Source organism: Coregonus lavaretus (genome assembly GCF_964263955.1).
Source record: "Coregonus lavaretus genome assembly, chromosome: 36".
NCBI lineage: Eukaryota > Metazoa > Chordata > Actinopteri > Salmoniformes > Salmonidae > Coregonus > Coregonus lavaretus.
In genome coordinates this window covers 18,605,453-18,628,433 of record NC_140023.1, presented here as the reverse complement: position 1 = coordinate 18,628,433, position 22,981 = coordinate 18,605,453, and the positions used below count along the sequence as shown (strand labels likewise).

The 22,981-nt window shown below is 45.2% G+C and overlaps 1 protein-coding gene across 2 annotated transcripts in view; it reads right to left on the bottom strand.

Moving 5' to 3' along the window:
* Positions 1–22,981, bottom strand: part of LOC311110569 (tight junction-associated protein 1-like) — a 79,918-nt gene that overhangs the window by 6,000 nt on the left and 50,937 nt on the right. The window contains exons 4-10 of one of the 2 annotated variants that reach the window (XM_084153076.1): positions 21,920–22,121; positions 19,008–19,036; positions 13,614–13,775; positions 6,515–6,581; positions 4,037–4,066; positions 1,615–1,722; positions 1,281–1,364 (exon numbers count right to left, since the gene is read on the bottom strand). In XM_084153076.1, the coding sequence (XP_084009202.1) occupies positions 1,281–1,364; positions 1,615–1,722; positions 4,037–4,066; positions 6,515–6,581; positions 13,614–13,775; positions 19,008–19,036; positions 21,920–22,078 (639 nt within the window). In that variant the 5' untranslated portion in view covers positions 22,079–22,121. The remainder of the gene's footprint in view (positions 1–1,280; positions 1,365–1,614; positions 1,723–4,036; positions 4,067–6,514; positions 6,582–13,613; positions 13,776–19,007; positions 19,037–21,919; positions 22,122–22,981) is intronic. The other variant, XM_084153077.1, reaches the window with a different exon arrangement.

The following is a 22,981-nucleotide window of genomic DNA, read 5'->3' as shown; positions in this document are numbered from 1 at the left end:
AGCCCTGCGGCGACAACCTGGCTGGCGCATCGGCAGTAATAGTCCTCTGGAGACCAGAGTATCAGGAATTAAGACAGCACTGTCGATTAATAAACTAACTGAAGGTGTTGGAGCAGCAAAGCCCTACACATCAATGGACTGGAGAAAATAGCCAAGCCGCACCTCCAAACACTGTCTCTCATTTAATAAGGGATTGGATTGTTAGAGCACAGGTAGTGTTGGACTTTGGCACTAAAAGAGAAGCTGCTCATATTAGGCATCTACCAGTTTATTTATCATTCAGCTGAACAAAACATAAAAGTAAACCATCTGTAAATTGTTTCATTTGAGCAAGTTTAATTCAAAACTTGATTACAAAACAAGTGTCTCCAGAAATAAGCACCAGTTGTTCATTTCTTACAATCAACCTGACAGTATTGACAGTTCAGTGTTTAACATTGGTTGGTTATGGAAGGGATGCACAGAGGAGCCTCTTCCTTCATAATGTCATAGTTCAAAACATTTAGCATGTAGCTAAATGTTTTATTTATTCAAGAGTCTTAGGGAGTGAAATTAAGGTGCAAAATAGTAATCTAATGGATTTTACACTTGAGAAAAACATTTAATCTAAGAGAGATTCATAGCACAACACTTTGATTTAGATGGATTTGTTTAATCATACTGACTTCAATTCCGTTGTTAGCTGATGTGTGGATTACCCAGCAGTCTGTGGTTTGATAGCTCTGATGAAGCCAGTATTGAACTCAGTGGCTCTTCATTTAGTGGAGAGACATCACTGATCACATTATGGGCCAGAATATGGTCTGAAGTTCTCACCTAGAGGTGAGAACAGTGACAAAAGGTGCTTCAAGTTTTCATTGAAGTCAACGGCAGGTCTAAACTAAGAAACTATTTCTGGTACTGTATATCGTCCACCTTAGAGTTGATTGCTCCACACTCAAACACACTCAAAGGCCAGGAGCTGTGATAAAGCGGCCAGGCAAACCTTTTTTTTTTTTTTAAACCTCTCCCTCTTTCTATTCTCTTTGTTTCTCTCTTTGCCTAGTCCTCTCTGACGCCAGGGTCAGACAAAACCAGTGAAGAGCTCCACAGCCTTTATTAAAAGTCACCCAGGCGACCGCTCTCTCCCCCTCTTTCTCCCTCTCTCTCTCTCCCATGTCCAAGAGTGTCACTGCGGAGTGCAAAACACACACAGATCTAACAGTGCCACCGTGACAAGTGGAAGGCCTTTTATATATGAGCCGTAATCATTCACATCATACGATCAGAGCTGTACTTACATCTGCAAACTTGTGGTTTCTGAAATGGGACTTATTGCACTTCAAAAGCTGCACGGCCAAATTGCAATCTTGCCGATAGCGCTCCTGTCAGGGAGGAGAACAGAACAAGGGGTGAAAGGGTAGGGGTATGGAGAGAGAAAAGGATCAAATACTCAATGTTAGAGGTATACTGGAAACGTCCATTTCTCACAAAGCACTTGGACTTGATTCTCTGAATGGTGTGGTTGATCTGTTCAAGGTCTCAATCTTACCCCAAACTGTGGTTCTATATTATACATCTAACTTCATATCTGGTATGTGATAACTCAAAGAGGGACAGTGTGACAACACCCACGTTCAACTCCTCCAGCTTGTCAATGGTGTTCTTGGCGTCCAGGAGTTTGTTGGTGAGCTCCACTATCTCCTGGTCCATGGTCTTCTTGTCCCTCTCCACCTTACGGAGCTGTAGACGGATAATGGTGGTGGGATGCATAATGTTAGAAAGCAGCGTCATGCATCACTCACGTAGGGATAACCATAGCCAGTATAGGGGTGCACTAGCTGCAGGACTCTATGTTTACGTAAGCACACAGAGTGATTTCCTCATTGATTACAGCTAAAGCCTGTCTCCTCCTCCAGCCTCTCCGCTAGCTGACACAGCAGCACAGAGACAGAGGCTGTTGCTATCCACTCAGCGGTGTGTTGAGAGAGAAACCAAAAAAGTACAGGCGCAGGACATGTCCTACATAAACAGATCGATGGCACATTATGAAGTGACAAAGTGTGAGCTCAAAGGACTCTGGGTCTGAGTCTGTGCCGAGTCACCCTAATAATGCGGTTACTCCCTCTCGCACTCACTCATGACATATGTTTGGGGAATACAATAACCTATAACTTCAGTCAAACAGCTGGGCAGGTGACATGCTGTTGTATCTTTAAAAGAGCCAGTGAATCGCTTCAGTTAACATCTAGCTATGTGAGTGACACTTTAACAACATGACAGGTAGATTATGCAAAGTCTATAATAGGCAACAATTGATCAAATACTCTGTAGCTTCAGCACTAATATTATCTGATGTATTATTATATCAGGATTAAAGGGATTCTCTAATTTAACAAGATATCTCTGATTTCAGAGGTACCACAGGAATAGCTTGTGGTCCTGAGTGGCTATGGTGAGTATTTTTTAAGTAACCAAGACTTAGCCAACAAATTGGTCTTGCTACAGTAGGGACCTCACACTATACGTGCAATATTTCTCAAGTTGAGTTAACAAAAAACAACGAATGCCGGTTCTCTGGGCTTCGGTACGTTCTCTCGCAGCAAATAATCCCTAAACCCCTGAGCTGGAGAACATCCAAACCAATTAATAGTGCGGGCGGATCCAGATGCTGTGACTCCTCTGTGTGTGTGTTAGCTAGCGAGCAAGCGCAGGCCCAGATCCTTGCATTAATATTCACCACAGGCTCATTAGAGCCTCCAGTGAGCCCACTGTGTGGGCTTGGACCTGCACTGACACCCTGTGAGCAGCCTGGACCAAGGCTGCAGTTCTGAACGTCTGCCAACACAATATCAACGTCATTATTGGTTAACACACCAAGTACAATGTCTTACTTCGGGGGGCCCTCCCTGTATTTTATATCTGACATTGTCCATTTACTAGATGTTAGCTGAAGCCTGCACGGTAGTGAGCACTGAGCAGCTCTGTCCAGTTGTTTTAGTGGTCGTGATCGATCACGCAACATGATTGGACTATGAAAATAGCAAGATCCAATCCTCACAGAGGGATATGGTATAGTCACCACCACTTGGTAGAAAAGAGGAACCATCATTTATCTGTCCATAGAGAATCAGTGAGAAAGAGAGTTACTGAGAGACATATAGACAGAATGAGACCCAGACTGTATCTCCTGCTCCATTGGTTGCCATGTCAATGATGTAACACGCCTATGGTAAAGGGGATATACAGTGTACAAAACATTAGGAACACCTTCCTAATATTGAGTTGCACCACCTTTTGCCCTCAGAACAGCCTCAATTCGACTCGTTCCACAGGAATGCTGGCCCATGTTGACTCCAATGCTTCCCACAGTTGTGTCAAGTTGGCTGGATGTCCTTTGGGTGGTGGACCATTCTTGATACACACAGGAAACTGTTGAGCGTGAAAAACCCAGCAGCGTTGCAGTTTTTGACACAAACTGGTGCGCCTGGCACGTACTACCATATCCTGTTCAAAGGCACTTAAATATTTTGTCTTGCTCGCTGAATGGCACACATACGCAATCCATGTCTCAATTGTCTCAAGGCTTAAAAATCCTTATTTAACCTGTCTCCCCCCCTTCATCTACACTGATTGAAGTGGATTTAACAAGTGACAATAAGGTTCATAGCTTTCACCTAGATTCACTTGGTCAGTCTATGTCATGGGAAGAGCAGGAGTTCCTAATGTTTTGTACACTCAGTGTATAGAGAGGTGGGGGACTTGACTAGAAAACTAAAGTTTGAATCACTGGGCACACCTAGAGAAACACATTCTATTCCCCCAGCCCCTCATGCCCAACCCCAACCCCCATGCATAGGGCCAAAGCAGAGCTACACAGACAGGATGATCTACTGCAGGACATCTAGAGCAGTTTGCCAGGACAAGACAAGAGGATGGAGAGACTTCCTAGTTCAGAGACGACAAGCAGAGCAGTAATGAAAATTACAACTGTAATAAATGCTCAGAGGGGGAAGAGGGGGAGGAAGACAGGAGAGAAAAAGAATGATAACGCAACTGCGTAGACCCAGGTTTGACTGATAGCAGCCTGATGACGATGAGACAGCACGTCACGAAGCAGCAGCATGAGAGAGGGGGAGAGAATGAGAGAAACAGACAGAAAGAAAAAAAGACGGATGGTGAGAACACAGAATATTTTGGTCTCTTCTTTTGTACATTTGGCATGGTCTCCAGTGCGTCATCGGCTAATAAGGTTTCTGATTGTGTACTCCTCTAACGGAACACGTCAGAACAGGTTGAAACATTCATGTCATTTAAGCCTCGACTGTTAGACAGGGGTCACACCATCAATAGAATTCTAAAAGAGAACTGGGAAATCGCATCAATTTAGGTTTAACACAAAAATAATGGGATCCACAAGGATGAGGAAGGAGGATTTGAGAGCTGTGTATTAGGGTATTCGAGTATTCGATTCAAGGTTTGTAATTCGTTTACTAATAATTTAATACAAAAAGTTTTGTTTTCCGTTGTGTATTAGAACAACCAGTATTTGGAACACTAGATGTCATACCACAAACATTTTGAGTTCAGCCCCGCTTCACGTAACATGCGAGCACTCAAACATTTTTTTAATGAGAGTACTCAAACACAGACATTCTTTTAAATGCCCATCCCTACTGTGCATGTTTAAAGGCCACCTTTGACAAGGTGAATGTGGGATCAGAGCATGTTTTGGGCAGAGTAATCCTCTGGCAATTGCAAAGAGATTACCTCACATCAAGGCCAGCCCCACACACACACACACAAACAAATCACCTGTCCCAACCACAAAGCTCCAACCGGCCCATCAGTCCTCGATCAGCTACCTCCTCTACACTGACAATTAACCGGGCTGGACTGAAATCAGAATCAGACAGTAGAATGTTTGTAGATCATTCCACAGTAAATCTGTGGTGTGAATCTAGTCTGGGAGGGCTAGCCTGTGGGTAATGGACAGTCAAGGGAGACTGCTTGTAGTTGTGCTCAGATCACTTGCCATGCGGAGAGTTGGCAGTTACACAGCACACAAAGCAACATAATGTCTGTCCTTGTCAGTGTAAAACAGAGCAGCTTGACTTTGATTTTGTCACACAGCTATCACAGAGGGCAGGGGACCGTACCACAGCCACCAGCAAAGGATCATAGCTAACTATTTCGACATTAGTCAATCTACATTTTTATGGGAAATAAAAATTTGGCCAGTGGGCACGTTTGCTTTGACTAAATGTGATTGGATTAGAAAGAATAGACATACAGCATGCACACGCATACACATACCACCAACACACACACACACACACACTAATCAAACAACCATCAGACACAGCAGCATTCATATAGAAAACATCTAACATAGATGCATTCTTTATGTCCTGATACATAATATATGATGGATGATGATAGTGGAGAAACGGTCAATGCTATTCATTCATGGTTGTTATGTTGTATGGTTGACAAGTCATATTGTAATCATCCAATAAACCTATAGCATCATAACGTAGTAAGCTGTGTTTTAAAGGGACAGTCTGGGATTTGCCATTGCGGGAATATGTAAGTGTCTCTTTGCACATAAATTCCCTGGTTGTCACTTGGGGTAGTTCGGGAGAGTGTGTAAGCACACACACACACACACACACACAGGTTTGCCTGGCGTGCTGCCCGGGGGAATAGCAGAGCTGTGGACCTTCCCATCTCCCAGAGGGGCTAGCAGAGACATAGGTGATAGAATGATTTGGCCTTTTAATGAAGTCAATTCCCTCTGTGCTAATCCCTTGCAGCACTCTGTACCACAGAACCTTCCAAAAGAGATCCTGCGACATAATTAGCTGACAGGTGTGGGATAATGGCATAATGAGAGTGCTCTTTAGAAAAAACACACCGCTGTATGGGAGAGCCTCTTCCCCAATACAGAATAACTCCACTGACCTGGCATGCTGGGAAACTCCATGACATAGAAACCTTTGGATGTTGTAGTGTTTGCAAATCTACAATACTTTTGACCAGAGAAAGGTCAAAAGGACAAGTAGTATTTTGGGAAATGGAGTGAAGGTTAAGTTATGTGTCAAGGTTTCCTTTCAAAGGTAGTCACACTCCCTCCCGAGTGGCGCAGTGGTCTAAGGCACTGCATCGCAGTGCTAGCTGTGGCACTAGAGATCCTGGTTCGAATCCAGGCTCTGTCGTAGCCGGCCACGACCGGGAGACCCGTGGGGCGGCGCACAATTGGCCCAGCATCGTCCAGGGTAGGGGAGGGAATGGCCGGCAGGGATGTAGCTCAGTTGGTAGAGCATGGCATTTGCAACGCCTGGGTTGTGGGTTCGATTCCAGTATAAAAAATAAAAATGTATGCACTCACTAACTGTAAGTCACTCTGGATAAGAGCGTCTGCTAAATGACGTAAATGTAATGTAAATGTAAAGTACATCAAATGTTTAAGTCCAATGAACACCTATAGATAAGCAAAGAGGGCAGGTGGGAGAGTTGAAAGGTGAAAGGTTACCAGGGAATGAAGCTTCTCCTCCAAGTCCTGGTTGGCCCTCTGGGAGGCAGTGTAGCTGTTCTGCAGTCTGTGGAGGACAGAATGTGTCTCAGTTAATAGTGCAGTGTCTACAGAGCTGAGCCCATCCAGATAGAAAAGTTATTGGAAATCCACAGATGCTACGCTGCAGAGCCTGAGATGAGGCCACTGGTACAGAACGTAGCACTGCAGTAACAGAACAACTCAACCACATCATATTGTTTTGTCTTTCAGTGCAATCACCTCCCATCATAGTTCAGATTATGCGGTTGTCTTTTCTTGTGCGTCTTGTCTGGTTGTCAAATAAATAAATACAATTGCCATATGAGGCACCAGAAAATGGGTACATCCTGCAGTAGAAGTATGCATGCTGTTCTTTTGGCAGTCACATCCATATACATTTAGATCACTTTATTTCCATTTCTACTCAACAGCAGTGCGGTATGAATCCTCTCAGAGCACTTAATGAAGCCATCAGAGTTTGCTCGCGCCGTTTTTCAACAGGTTAGACATTCGGAACAAATTACGAGAGATGGGAGGAAAGGGGAGAGAGGAGTCTGAACGAAACTCATTTCAATAGGGCCAATAGCAATTACTTTCCCACTATCCACTGCCTCCTAAATTGGCTAGATAAATTCCTCTAAAAAAATGAGAGGTTGTGTATTTCATGGAATGCAATTATGATGGAGGAAATTCAAAGGGTTAAAATGGCAATATAGTGATTTTCCACATAGCTTTGCAGGCTGAGATGGGCCCTGCAGTTATGTACTGAATAGGTATTGATGTTCCTGTTGTATAGAAATAGCCTCCAACCCCTGATTGTGCACCACCTTCATTATCATAATCATCATCTGTCACACCCACAATGTGTAATGGTGAGCAACAGTAAAAGAGGTGTGGGAGTCAGGAAGTTCAGGGCACTAAAGCACACCGCACCTTAATCTTTCAGTATAATCTTTTCAGTAAGTGTGAATCATGATAAATTATGTGCAAGTCAACTCCCTGTGAGACTTTTTGAACAAAGAAACCCAAAGAAACAGATGTTAGAAAATCAGTATTTGAAAGGTCTAATCACTTCTCTGTCCATTGTTATTTTACAAATGTTGCCTTTGTTAACATTTGTATGGTTCAAACCCCATCTCACAGAAACTCCAGAGCATATGATTCAGGACTGACTGAAAATCCAACATCTGAAATCCAATAGAAGTCTAAAAAGCACACCAATGATGCTCACAATGCACTCCACCGGTCACCCTTTCCATTGAGAGCGGATTACAAGGCCAGTCTAGCAGCTTGTGATCCTCTCCATGGTAGTGAGGTCTGCACTAGGGCCATGCTCTAGCCGGTTAGTCTCATCTTCGCTCTCTGCCCTGAGCCATACGGTGTGCTCATTTGACCACGCAGATGGGAACATGTTACAATAACTGCCGTCCCCGGGCCAACTGGCCAAGTGATTGATTAATAGATCGAACAATATTGCATATGGACACACGCACTGGTGTAACCTTACCCTGATTACAACTCCAATGCAATGACACTAAAGCCATTGCCGTGTCCAGGGTGTATCAGCGGTACCAGTGTGTATCAATGGGATTCATTCTACAAAACCTCTGGCTTTTTACGACATATTTCCCAAAGGGCTGTCCTTCCCAATAACACCAGCATCTCTTATTACCCTCTGGCACATCCTTCTCATTCCTCACTAATCAAAAAGGCTTCACCGCCAATGATTTTCACTGTCTTTGTCCCAATCAAAAGTTAATAAACATTTGAGCAAAGCTCACCGATTCCCACCGTGGTACACATTTACATTTGACATTCAAGTAATTTAGCAGACGCTCGTATCCAGAGTGACGTACAGTATTGAGTCCATACTTTAACACTCCCGCTGCATTTCAGTGTTCAGAGGATCGAGATTCATCTGACTTTGTGCTGATGGAATTCAAATTGGGCAGTGCAATTACAGTCGCCTGATGGCTCCACAAAGAAGTCAGATTGAATAGTCTGGCAGCCGTAAACTAATCAAATCAAGTCCTCAGAGAGTTACATGTGAATGCTGCTCCTGGGTCTGGTAAACTAAATAAAAAATTGTAGTCGTAATTACAACAATTTGCTTTTCATTCCCAGAGCTTTTTCCCCATGCAGAGTGTGATCTCTGAAAGCATCTGTGTAACGGTGCTGCCCGGTGATAATCAGATAGGACAAACAGTGAGAGGAAAAACTTAATTGATCCCCTGCTGATTCTGTACGTTTGCCCACTGACAAAGACATGATCAGTCTATCATTTTAATGGTAGGTTTATTTAAACAGTGAGAGACAGAATAACAACAAAAAAATCCAGAAAAACGCATGTCAAAAATGTTATTAATTGATTTGCATTTTAATGAGGGAAATAAGTATTTTACCCCCTCTCAATCAGAAAGATTTCTGGCTCCCAGGTGTCTTTTATACAGGTAACGAGCTGAGATTAGGAGCACACTCTTAAAGGGAGTGCTCCTAATCTCAGTTTGTTACCTGTATAAAAGACACCTGTCCACAGAAGCAATCAATCAATCAATCAATCAGATTCCAAACTCTCCACCATGACCAAGACCAAAGAGCTCTACAAGGATGTCAGGGACAAGATTGTAGACCTACACAAGGCTGGAATGGGCTACAAGACCATCGCCAAGCAGCTTGGTGAGAAGGTGACAACAGTTGGTGCGATTATTCGCAAATGGAAGAAACACAAAAGAACTGTCAATCTCCCTCGGCCTTGGGCTCCCTCGGCCAAGATCTCACCTCGTGGAGTTGCAATGATCATGAGAACGGTGAGGAATCAGCCCAGAACTACACGGGAGGATCTTGTCAATGATCTCAAGGCAGCTGGGACCATAGTCACCAAGAAAACAATTGGTAACACACTACACTGTGAAGAACTGAAATCCTGCAGCGCCCGCAAGGTCCCCCTGCTCAAGAAAGCACATATACAGGGCCGTCTGAAGTTTGCTAATGAACATCTGAATGATTCAGAGGAGAACTGGGTGAAAGTGTTGTGGTCAGATGAGACCAAAATCGAGCTCTTTGGCATCAACTCAACTCGCCGTGTTTGGAGGAGGAGGAACGCTGCCTATGACCCCAAGAACACCATCCCCACTGTCAAACATGGAGGTGGAAACATTATGCTTTGGGGGTGTTTTTCTGCTAAGGGGACAGGACAACTTCACCGCATCAAAGGGACGATGGACGGGCCATGTACCGTCAAATCTTGGGTGAAAACCTCCTTCCCTCAGCCAGGGCATTGACAATGGGTCGTGGATGGGTATTCCAGCATGACAATGACCCAAAACACACGGCCAAGGCAACAAAGGAGTGGCTCAAGAAGAAGCACATTAAGGTCCTGGAGTGGCCTAGCCAGTCTCCAGACCTTAATCCCATAGAAAATCTGTGGAGGGAGCTGAAGGTTCGAGTTGCCAAACGTCAGCCTCGAAACCTTAATGACTTGGAGAAGATCTGCAGTGGAGTGGAACAAAATCCCTCCTGAGATGTGTGCAAACCTGGTGGCCAACTACAAGAAACGTCTGACCTCTGTGATTGCCAACAAGGGTTTTGCCACCAAGTACTAAGTCATGTTTTGCAGAGGGGTGAAATACTTATTTCCCTCATTAAAATGCAAATCAATTTATAACATTTTTGACATGCGTTTTTCTGGATTTTTGTTGTTGTTATTCTGTCTCTCACTGTTCAAATAAACCTACCATTAAAATTATAGACTGATCATTTCTTTGTCAGTGGGCAAACGTACAAAATCAGCAGGGGATCAAATACTTTTTTCCCTCACTGTACGAGTGGAGCACACTCGTTAACTAATGGTAATCCAATTGAACCATTATCTTTGCTGAGGCTGCATTGAAATGTGTGACCATCTAATACGGAAATGCAGATGTACCATCGCATCCCGCATAGGCATGTAGTCTCATTCTGTGATTTATTGATGGAAACACTGCAGGGATAATTGAAAGTGACTGGCTGCTCACCGCGAAAAACAGGAAGATGCCTCTTGATTGGAGATAAACTGGGATGATTGCTTTTGAATTCGACAAACACACAGGGGATTTGAAATGAGCAGCCATGTGGTTTTCCCTGGAATCTTGACTTAAAACGTGCATTTTCACATTACCGCAACCCAGAGCCAAACCATTTGTAACAGTAAATGTGAAAATCTGTTTCTCCACATACACTACCAGTCAAAAGTTTGGACACACCTACTCATTCAAGGGTTTTTCTTTATTTTTACATTGTAGAATAATAGTGAAGACATCAAAACTATGAAATAACACACATGGAATCATGTAGTAACCAAAAAAGTGTTAAACAAATCTAAATATATTTTATATTTGAGATTCTTCAAAGTAGCCACCCTTTGCCTTGATGACAGCTTTGCACACTCTTGGCATTCTCTCAACCAGCTTCATGAGGTAGTCACCTGGAATGCATTTCAATTAACAGGTGTGCCTTCTTAAAAGTTAATTTGTGGAATTTATTTCAGTTTTAGCCAAATCAGTTGTGTTGTGAAAAGGTAGGGGGTTATACAGAAGATAGCCCTATTTGGTATAAGACCAGGTCCGTATTATGGCAAAAACAGCTATAATAAGCAAAGAGAAACGACAGTCCATCATTACTTTAAAGACATGAAGGTCAGTCAATATGGAACATTTCAAGAACTTTGAAAGTTTCTTCAAGTGCAGTCGCAAAAACCATCAAGCGCTATGATGAAACTGGCTCTCATGAGGACCACCACAGGAATGGAAGACCCAGAGTTACCAGCCTCAGAAATTGCAGTCCAAATAAATGTTTTAGAGTTCAAGTAACAGACACATCTCAACATCAACTGTTCAGAGGGGACTATGTGAATTAGGCCTTCATGGTCGAATTGCTGCAAAGAAACCACTACTAAAGGACACCAATAAAAAGAAGAGACCTGCTTGGGCCAAGAAACACGAGCAATGGACATAAGACCGGTGGAAATTTGTCCTTTGGTCTGGAGTCCAAATTTGAGATTTTTGGTTCAAACCACCGTGTCTTTGTGAGACGCGGTGTGGGTGAACGGATTATCTCCGCATGAGTAGTTCCAACCGTAAAGCATGGAGGAGGAGTTATGGTGTGGGGGTGCTTTGCTGGTGACACGGTCTTTGATTTATTTAGAATTCAAGGCACACTTAACCAGCATGGCTACCGCAGCATTCTGCAGCGATACGCCATCGCATCTGGTTTGGGCTTAGTGGGACTATCATTCGTATTTCAACAGGACAATGACCCAACACACCTCCAGGTGGTGTAAGGGCTATTTTACCAAGAAGGAGAGTGATGGAGTGCTGCATCAGATGACCTGGCCTCAACAATCCCCAGACCTCAACCCAATTGAGATGGTTTGGGATGAGTCGGACGGCAGAGTGAAGGAAAAGCAGCCAACAAGTGCTCAGCATATGTGGGAACTCCTTCAAGACTGTTGGAAAAGCATTCCAGGTGAAGCTAGTTGAGAGAATGCCAAGAGTGTGCAAAGCTGTCATCAAGGCAAAGGGTGGCTATTTGAAGATTCTCAAATGTAACATACATTTTGATTTGTTTAACACTTTTTTGGTTACTACATGATTCCATATGTGTTATTTCATAGTTTTGATGTCTTCGCTATTATTCTACAATGTAAAAAAAGAATAAAGAAAACATAAAATAAAAACCCTTGAATGAGTAGGTGTGTCCAAACCTTTGAGTAGTACTGTACATGTTGACAGCGAGATAAAAATGAAATGGGACATTTACATATAAAGCTATTGGAAATGTATTAGAAAATAATTCAAATGCAGGCAACATATTTAATGATTAAAAGACAAAAATGGCAACCATTATCACCCGAAAGCAGATAGTGGGAAAATGTGTTGCCGCCAAGTCCCGTTTACCAGCTTTAGCTGCAGACCTGTGTACTCCCTCTGGAGGAGTTTTAGTTTCCTCAGTGTGGTGGTAGGAACCTCATTGATCATTACCATGCCACTTCATAATAACATTAGCTTTACAATCTCATTAACCTGAGAGAGTTTCTTGTCTCATTAAAAGGTGGATTATGCATACCCCGACCATTACGCGGGTGTCATTTCCCTCTTTTTTAACCTGCACTTAAACAAAACATTTTCTTAAATCCATTTAAAATAGTTTTTAGGAATCAAAGACTGCATTATCAGGCTTTTCAAGACCAACTTCTGTTAATAAGCTTTTTAAGTTATCTGTAAACTGTGAACATTTTAAATCTTTATTTAACAAGCTACAAGTTGTACACAGATGGGACTGGGCCTGCCTTTTTCTTCAGAATTAACTTGATTGACAAGCAGATGTGTAGAGATTGATTTCTTAATCAAAAGCTGGGAGGTGGGTTGCAGGTGTATTGCCAGGGAAAGCAGGAGAAGCATTCGCTTTTAATTAAGAGCTTCTGAAACACCGGAAAGATTGAAGGAAAGACAAATGATAGAAGAACCATGGTTGTGTGCCCATCATGTGGTATAGAACAAAATAAATAACAGAAACAACTCAAACGTAGTTCTGGTTCAACATTCAGGCTCTTTGAGGAAGGCCTGATGTTGTCACTAACTAGGGCTGACAGAGGAAGTGTGGTGGGGTGCTGAAGAGCCCTAGGGTAACATCCTCCCATTGAACAACAACGTTATGAAATATAGATAGATACATCATAGATAAAACGGTATAGACTTCCTGGCATCACATTTTTTTCCATGTGGCAGAAACTTAACAAAACTCCCCCCAACCCCCCCATCCCACCCTCAAATAGACAATCCAACATGCCCGGAGTTTGAAGGAATTAATCAGACGGCTAAGCTCTCATTAATTCAACAGCTTTGATCAGATTCATTAAAAATGGATTGCCAGGGAAGGTATTCATTTCATCTTTCTGTGTCAAAAAAAGTGTGGTTGGGAGAGGAAGTGAGTGAGCACGGTGTGCAGTGTAACGGAATATTATCTGTGTCACGAGATAGCAAGAGTGCTTCCCATATCATTGACAATGGGCTCAGGAAACGAGGTAGGTTGAACTCATCACCTGCGGAATTTGTCTCTCATCTTCTCCAGGTCGTCGCGCGTGCGACCCATCTCCCCCTGCATGTAGTGGCGACTGGTCTCAAACTCCGTCTCCATGGCCTCCATCTTGTGGGTGGTGTGGGAGAGCCGCCGGCGAAGGTCTTCATTCTGCTGCTGCAGGATCCTGGAGGGGAGAGGGAGTGGTGGAGAGGTGAAGGTAGAGGGGGGGGGGGGGGGGGGGGGGGCAGTCAGCCCAGGTGCAGTGGAATTACTCACAGACAGTATTGTATTACACATAGTGACTAGACTGACAAGACAAACAGAGAGCCATGCCCGGACCAGCCACAGACCAACCAAAATTCAGGGACACAGTATATTCACAGTTTATTTAAAATAGAAAAATGTCACAATGGGAATAGAGAAAATTCATAATTAACAACTATGATTAACATAATGAGGGAAAATTGGCATATGTGAAAGAAATAGTTATTGGTTTTGCAGGTCCATGCATATGAGTGAGTGCATATTTATGACAGAGTGTGTGTGTATTTTCTCTGTGTGTGATGAGAGAGAGCGAACACATGGTTGTCCGCAGCACTCGTGTGTGTGCGTCTGTCTGTCTGTCTGCAGCGGGCACGCGAGTAGCCTGTGTCTCGGGTGGCTGCCTGCCTGTGCCTAGGTTCCGTTGTCCTAGTGTGTCTGTGGAGTCTAATGGGAGCAGCTGTCAGGATGCTGGGGGGACGGGAGGGGAGGGAGCTGCTGCCATGGGACAGGACACATCTGCCATAACCCACTGTCCCCAATCCTGTCACCACACCGCGTGTCGCACCATGCAGCATCCAGCCACCCACTTGCTGCTGGCTGCACACTCCGATTAAAACCACTGTTTTCAGAGTCTCTGTCCTACTGGCTCAGACAGACCCCCATACCTAGAGGACCGTTCTACTGCATGACAGCGGATAGCAGCAAAAAAGCTCCTAAATAAAGTCCACTGACGTACGTTTAAGCTAAAACTTCCAGTGGGCTCAGATTAGGTTGTGAGAGCCAGGAAATGGATGGGCAGACAGGGGACCACAACAGGAGCATCCAGGTGCATTACCCAGTGACAGGGTGTGATTGGGTGTGACAGTGTGGAATTAAATTAGCCCTCTCACCGCTATCTGTTCCACGTGCCGCGTCTGCAAAGATCAAATGGGACATTTTCCCACCTAACAGCTGGCAGACACTAAATCTTTAAATCGACACGAGCTCCCGTCCCAACTTCCAGAGCAAGAGGGGAGTCCTCTTCACTAAGTCGGGGCTCCCGAGTGGCGCAGCGGTCTAAGGCACTGCATCTCAGTGCTAGAGGCGTCACTACAGACCCTGGTTCGATTCCAGGCTATATCACAATCCGGCCGTGATTGGGAGTCCCATAGGGCAGCGCACAATTGGCCCAGCATCGTCCGGGTTTGGCAGTAATTGTAAATAAGAATTTGTTCTTAACTGACTTGCCTAGTTAAATAAAGGTTAAATAAAAAATTAAAAAGTAAGCTGACTGCTCGAGAGGGGAAGGAAGGAAAATGCACACGTGTAGCCTACACGTGCAGAGACACTTGTCAACTAGAACCAGAGCGGCTCAAGAAAAGAGAACATCAATGATTCATGGTATGTTACGGTTGGTGGGGTGGCAGCCAATGTTTTATTCTAGAATTACATACAGGATTTCACTGTTTCTTCACGGTTCAGTTCTGTTTTGGCTCTTTCAAGGCACGGGTTTGAGTAAAAGGCAGAAAATGGGTCTTCGGCACAGTCTGTGGGTACAACCCTGTAACCCTGTACACGTTTACTTGAGCTAAGTATGTGTACGCATCCACACAACACGTATGTTTATGCTGATTGTGGCATGAGGAACATGAGCTCAGAGCCTGTTCAGATTACGAAGAGTAGGTGTGTATAAGAAGCCAAGCTTATGCCTTATGTAAAAATAGCGTAATCCACTCTACTGTGCTGTAAATGTAAGCAGTGAGGAAAATGCTACATGAATTATACAGTACAATACAAGCTTCCACAGAACAACTGCTGCTAACCAATGCACAGTGTGTATAAAAGCAAGGCATCAGTACCAATAGATCTAGCCTGGATGATTGAGCATTACATTACAACAGCAAAGCAAAATGAGCATGTCACAGCATAAAGGGGTCTTGCAATTAGAGACTACCCAGAACCTGAGTGCACAGTGGTTAGGGTACTTTTTAGCCTCTTACAAACACCTCTAACAGCCTTGCACATTGAGATGCTCCCCGGGAGCCAGAGAGGAGGTGGAGGAGAGTGGTAAAATAAGGCACATTGGGAAAGTAACTGTGATAAGAGAAAATAGATATTCCCAAGCTTTCAGAAAGTAATTTGAAAGACTGGGATTGGAAAGCTGTCTTTCACTTGTAAAACACATTCTCAGAGGTTCAGGGGTTTTGCCTGCATCAGACAAGGGTTTCCCAACTCGCGGCCCGCGTGCCGCCAAGTTTTCTAACCAACTTCTTTTTTTCCTTTCTTGTTTTAAATTGTTGGACATAAAAGACTGTAAAAACACCAAAGGTATTCCCACGCATAGTAGAGAGATATACACTGATTGTACAAAACATTAAGAACATCTTTCTAATATGGAGTTGCCATTTTGACCTCAGTATCGAAAGCGTTCCACAGGGATGCTGGCACATGTTGACTCCAATGCTTTCCACAGTTGTGTCAAGTTGGCTGGACATCCTTTGGGTGGTGGACCATTCTTGATACACATGGGAAACTGTTGAGCGTGACAAACCCAGCAGCGGTGCAGTTCTTGACACAAACTGGTGCGCCTGGCACCTACTACCAAACCCCATTCAAAGGCACTTAAATATTTTGTCTTGCCCATTCACCCTCTGAATGGCACACATACACAATCCATGTCTCAAATTGTCTCGAGGCTTAAAAATCCTTCTTTAACCTGTCTCCTCCCCTTCATCTACACTGATTGAAGTGGATTAAACAAGTGACATCAATAAGGGATCATAGCTTTCCCCTGGATTCCCCTGGTCAGTCTATGTCATGGAAAGAGCAGGTATCCTTAATGTTTTGTACACTCAGTGTATCCAAATGTAAGCAAGGTTTGAAGTGATTGTTTTAGTCAAATATTATATCTGTTTGGGCATCTTGAGGTCAATTTGCAGTCTACGAATGATTTGTAATTATGTTCCGGCCCCCTGACCATCCGTTCAAGAAAAGAAAAAAACTAGCTTTTGATCCCAGCATTAGACTTTGTTCTTGTGATTTTCGAGAGTTGACAGAAGTAGGTGTGCGCATCATAGTAAGGTGAAGAAGAGAACAATTCGAATAAAAAAAGACAGCCTTCCCTAGGCCTCCGACGTCTATTTCCCTGATGGCTTCATGGCAACAACATGGTCAGTCATTTTATCACTGTGGCCATGACATCAAGTGACATCTGTCTTTCATAGGGGCCATCCCATGGTAGTCACAACCTGACACTGAGTGACAGTGTACAACAGGTAGACGTCTGGAGATAAAGGCTGGAAGGATGCGTCTGTGTGTTATGTCTAGTCAACCATACAGACAGTCAGACACGGCATATGGGAAGAGGGGTAAACAAAAACAACAGCTAAAATGCAATGAGCATGGTTGAGCATGTTTGGTTGAGGCCGCTTAAAACTCAGTGAGGCACGGCTAGGTATAGTGGAGAATGGGAAACAATTTCTGACAAAACTGCTGCCGCTGAGTTGGACTTTTCTGACCTTTTCCCATTCGGAAGAGTATGGTGGAAATAGGGGGAGGGAGAGAGAAGGAAGATATCGTCTGTCAATCGATGTATTGGTAACCCCATTCATCTGAGAAACATGTTGGGAAATTTGCTCCTCACAGTCCTCCGCAGCATACGCAGTAGACAAACAGCCAAGATTCTATAGAACAGCATGACAAAACTCCACTACCACATAGAGACATACCAAGCTCTGGCCTCTGTGGAGGCTTGGTGCCTTGAGGAATTCCAGGGCAAGAGTGGGTGACTGGGCGGTAATCATTAACAGCGGCACTCAGCTCAGGTCCGGTTGTATTCAGTTAGTCAGACACAGGTAATCTCCCACAGAACCATTCACCATCCCACACCAGCACAGGGGCATCTAGGCCAATCAATTACATTGCTTGTGTGCCACAAAGCAGCTTATCAGCATTTACCACTACTGGGAAGAGAAAGGGAGGGAGGATCCAACAGCAGCTACGTCAGCAGCAATTCATTAAGCATTGCTGCCTGATGAGGCCCATACATGTGGATAGTGGCCTGACAATATATACCCTTGCTCGCTTCACATCTCGTTCAATGACACCAAAGGGTACTTCACTGTAGCGTACCATAGAGACAGCGCTAGGCTAGACTTTACTGCGAGAGGCTAAAATGAACCATCAAACATGCACTGTCACACACACACTTGATAGATTTAGTAGTAATTAGCTGAGTATATGGATTCTTTTGGGAGAGGAAGTGGAGCGGAGGAGGACAGCAGGACTGATGGAGGTGAAAGTTCTAGCTGTAATTACAACTAGTGGTCTGTCTCTGTACTAGTGGTCAATCCTGCACGGCTGGTGGTAATGGACTCCCCCACACACTCAGAGCTGCTTTCTCTCATCATTAGCTGTGTGGCAGCAGCAGGTGTGGAGTTTTCCCAGCTGGGGGGTGGGGGTCCAGCAGGGAGATGCCACTGATCACACAGATTCACTTTGAGCCCAATCTGGGGTGGGAGGAGGAGAGCGAGGAGGGTTGGGAGGGAGGGGGGTGTGGGTGACGGATGTTGGTGCTAACAGCAACCTGCTCCTCTTCCACTCTCGCTCGCCCACCTGTGCATCACCCATCCCACCACACCGAAGGGCCTAGTCATCATGGCACCATCTGGGATCACTCATGTCTCTATGAACCCTCCCCCCCTCCATCTCAGTGCTACTGATGCAGAGGCTAGAAGTCTGAGTGTGGCCTGCCTGGCTCCCTCTCCCCAGGAGGTGTCTAGACGGGAGCAGCTGGGGCTCCTGGGCAGGGCTGGCTGTGGCTATGGCTTGGTGCCAACCTGGCCATCTCCTATAAGCAGCCTATCTACCCACTGTCAATCAGGTCACGCCACCCTGGGCAACAGCTTCCCACACAGTAAAGACTGATCTATACAGTACAGACTGAGGAGGTGTCAACACTGTGCTCAAAGTGAGGCAGGCAAATAGACACAGAAACCCGTCGCCAAAGATGCGTACCAAGTCATGCTGAGGTTCACTGTTTTCTGTTTGTTTAAACTGTAAGTCAAATGTTGGTATTTTCAATTCTGTGGCTGAAGCATTTCTCACATCTCACAGAAAATACAGCATATATTTGTCAAAGTAAGCATAAGGAGATTATAAAATAACCACTTACTTGATCCTGTCTGCATCTGATAAGGAGTCCTGCAACAACATAAACACCCTATTAGTTTGGCCATTGTAGATATGTTTGCAACAAAATAGACTGGCAATCATTACTGGCTGTCATTTCCTGAGAATAAAGCATCGTAAAGCACTCGTGTCTCCCGAGTGGCGCAGTGGTCTAAGGCACATCATCGCAGTCCTAGCTGTGCCACTAGAGATCCTGGTTCGAATCCAGGCTCTGTCGTAGCCGGCCGCGACCGGGAGACCCATGGGGCGGCGCACAATTGGCCCAGCGTCGTCTAGGGTAGGGGAGGGAATGGCCGGCAGGGGATGTAGCTCAGTTTGTAGAGCATGGCGTTTGCAACGCCAGGGTTGTGGGTTCGATTCCCACGGGGGGTATAAAAAATAATGTATGCACTAACTGTAAGTCGCTCTGGATAAGAGCGTCTGCTAAATGACTTAAATGTAAATGTAATGTAAATGTAAAGAAAACAACATGCACATGAAATCCCAGCTGCCCTGGCAAACTCTGCCATATGGGGGAAACATTGGTCATTTCTTTTAAAAAGGCTATCCATATACAACCTTGAGGCATTGAGCTAGGCAGGCAGTGAACAGACCTAGGAAACATTTGAGATGCACTCATTTCAAAACACTCACAGGCTTTCAAGGACTGAACTAAGCAGAGATTGTACAAATGCTTCTACATTTATAATAACCAATTTCGCACTGCGCAGAATTCAGATTCCTTGGTAGTTTTCAGTGTTAGCCACATTTCTGTTGAAGCCAAAGGGTAACAGAGATGAGCAGCCAGGGCAGAATTGTACATGATGTCTCATAGCACCACAGGTCCATACGTACACGCCTCATGGAGCTATGAAATCAATTTGACAGCCCCTGTAATTTACAGAGGAGCAGCCTGCACATCTATGGCACTTAAGAGGCTAGTTATCAGCACTATATTTATGAATATTGTAGTCTCATCTCTGTAGAATAATTGCACAGTATTAATCAAGAATATCGTTATGACATAATGGCCAGTATCAACAATGGATATACACTGAGTGTACAAAACATTGTCAAGATCTTTCCATGACAGACTGACCAGGTGAATCCTATGATCCCTTATTGATGTCACTTTTAAATCCACTTCAAATCAGTGTAGATGAAGGGGAGGAGACAGGTTAAAGGTTGTTTTAAGCCTGGAGACAAATCAATATTAGGAAGGTCTTCTTAATGTTTTGTACACTCAGTGTAGCGCTATAGCAGAATACAGTGCATTAAAATAAAAAGATCTACAAGTAAAAGGATGAACTAACATGACACAGCTGCACAACACTGACCTTTTCAGTTTGGATTGGACTAGAAAGCTGGCTAGTGAATGCCACTTGATTGTTTGTACAGTACGTTTCTACTCTTTCAAGCCATCTAGGGAAATGACATACCTTCAGTTATTGGCAAATGTAATTTCAATTTATAATATGACAAGAGTTGTAGCTAAGCAACTCGCAGGTTGAATCCGCTCGACACAATACACAGATATTTGTTGAGAAGGCTTCCAATTATTTTTCTGGAAGGCATACAGTGGAGGGGGGAAAGAAATAACTTCTCCTCACATACCTTGACCTGTGATAAAACAGAAAAAGAGCAGTGTTGTGATACTTTTGTCACTTGTTCCCTCTCAGAGTGCGGCGGCTGGGGCACGTATTTAGCTGTGGGTTCATCCATAGCGTCCTTGTGCTGTGTCCTGATGTCCAGCTGAGAGGGCTGGTGCCGTTGTTGCTGGTGATGGTCTCCCTGCCGACTCTTGTCCTCCCAATCCGTCTCACTGCTGCGTCGAGAGCTGGAGTCCCCGCCACCCCCCACACGGCTGTAGATGGGCCCCTCAGCTTTGGGCCTTGCTCCCTCCTTAAGGGGTTCTGCCCTATGCTTCTCTGCATCCTGGTCAGGGATGTTCTTCTTCTGGGGGGGGTGCCAGGTCTTTGGCCGGCCCTCTTTTTCCTTCCTGGAAGGCCTGTCCCTGTCCAGCGCTGAGGACCACTCATCCCACGGCCGGTTCTTCGCAGACTTTCTCTCAGTTCCTCGCTTCTTCTTCGCTTTGGGAGTCAGGGGGGAATTCTGTGCCTGGTGCTGAGGCTGGTTTCCCTTAACTGGTATTGTGTCCTCTTGCTGTTTTCCACCCAGCATTTGCATTCTGGCAGGGCTGATGACCCTGGTGGTGACATCATCCAGGAAGTTGGAGAACTTCAGCTTATTTTCTAGGAATTGGATCTTTCTTTCTGAGGGTGCGGTGGAGGATGGGGAAACCTGTCTGGTTGAGGAGGTCTTGCCCAGAGACTTTCTCTGGGGCTTCCGACCTCGGCTCTGGCCTAGCATCTCGGCAGACTTGGACTTCCTGAGGTCTGAGAAGTGGACGCCCAGCTGGTTGGGCTGCTTTAGGATCCCCTTAGGAGGGAGGGCCAGTCTCTGGAAGGAAGTCTGCTGGTGGTGCTGACCTCCTCTGGGCACCAGGATCTCTGCATTGTTCTTGAAGACCAGCGAGCGGTCCAGGCTGCGACTGGACTGGGCTGGAGAGGTAGAGTAGCCACCTCGCTGGGAGTCATCTGAGCGGAGGTCTTCGTCTTCAGAGAGAGCGAGTAGGCCCTCACTGCGGCTCAAGAAGCGTCTCATCCCCTGCAAGTCCCTGGCAGCCTGGTTGGCTGTAACGCCCACTGTGATGCCTCCATGGCTGAAGATGCGGGGTGGAGGCAGGACGGTAAGATCCAGGCTGGACAGGCTGGAGACGTCCAGCTCACTGTCCGAGAACAGAGAACAGGAGGAGGAAAATATATTGCAGCTCTCAGGACTAACTTGGCATTTCGGGGAGGGGTCTGTGAACGTTGTTTGCTGAAAACCTGGAGTATGGTTTGGAATGCGAATTACCTGGCAGGAGTCAGGAGGGTTGGGGCCAGCGGTGTGGGCAGGCGCAGGTGGCGTGCTCCCACTAAGGTCCTCTAGGAACGAGGGCAAGCTGTTGCGCGTCTCGCGGTGCTGAGGCGGAGCCTTGCGGTACGGCTTCCTGGCCGGGGCAGCGCTCGTCATCCTTGGTGCTCAGCGTCTGTCCGTACTGTCCGTTTGGTTATTCCTGCCAGGAGACAAGCATTAGATGTGATGGAAGCACCACCAGCCCTGAGCCTTTCCCTGTGCAAAAAGCCAGCTGTAAAAGTCTGTCCAGTTCCCCTCCCTTTCTCTCCCTCCCTTCCGAGCATGCATACTCTCTCCCTGGCTCTCTCCACTCTCCCTCTCTCCTAAAGCGGCTGCAACAAAAAAGTGGTTTGAATCAATAGGCTTTGATGAGAGCAGCAGCACTGGGCAGTAATAGAAACGGCTGCCTGGTGCAAACTGTCAGTAGCGGAGAGTGGAGGTAGGGTATGGGATGCCACTTCAAATAAACATCAAACACAATTCAAGTGTCGTGATGGAGGTTTTTTTTAATATCTGCTCTCAGAATTCTGCCTGCAGAGTATGTGTGTGCATACGTGTATGTGGAATAGAATGAGAGAGAGGAAAATCTGAGCATGCCCTCAAGCCTACAATTGATTACAAGCAGAAGTGTGTTTCCAATAGAGGAAGTTAAACTACAGTCCACTGACTGGCAGCATTATGGGCTTAGTGGGCTAAGTTTAGAATGTAAAAACTAGGTACATACGTTAGGAAAAGAAGCCACACCCCCTATCAAAATCGAAAACATGGACCACACACACACTGACGCACCGGAAGGCACTCACAGGCACACCCACACTAGTGGCCGTAAATGACAAAAAATCTGAACAGAAGAGCCTGTCACTATCTCTATTCTGATTGATGACTTGGCTTCTGCTGGGTCACTCTGTAGCCCTGTGGATCCAATTGCCACAGTCAGTGGAGAAACACCAGAGCTGTCTATCCTTCCTGCAGCACAAATAACGATAATGTAGTCCTCTCTATATCTATTATACATGTTAC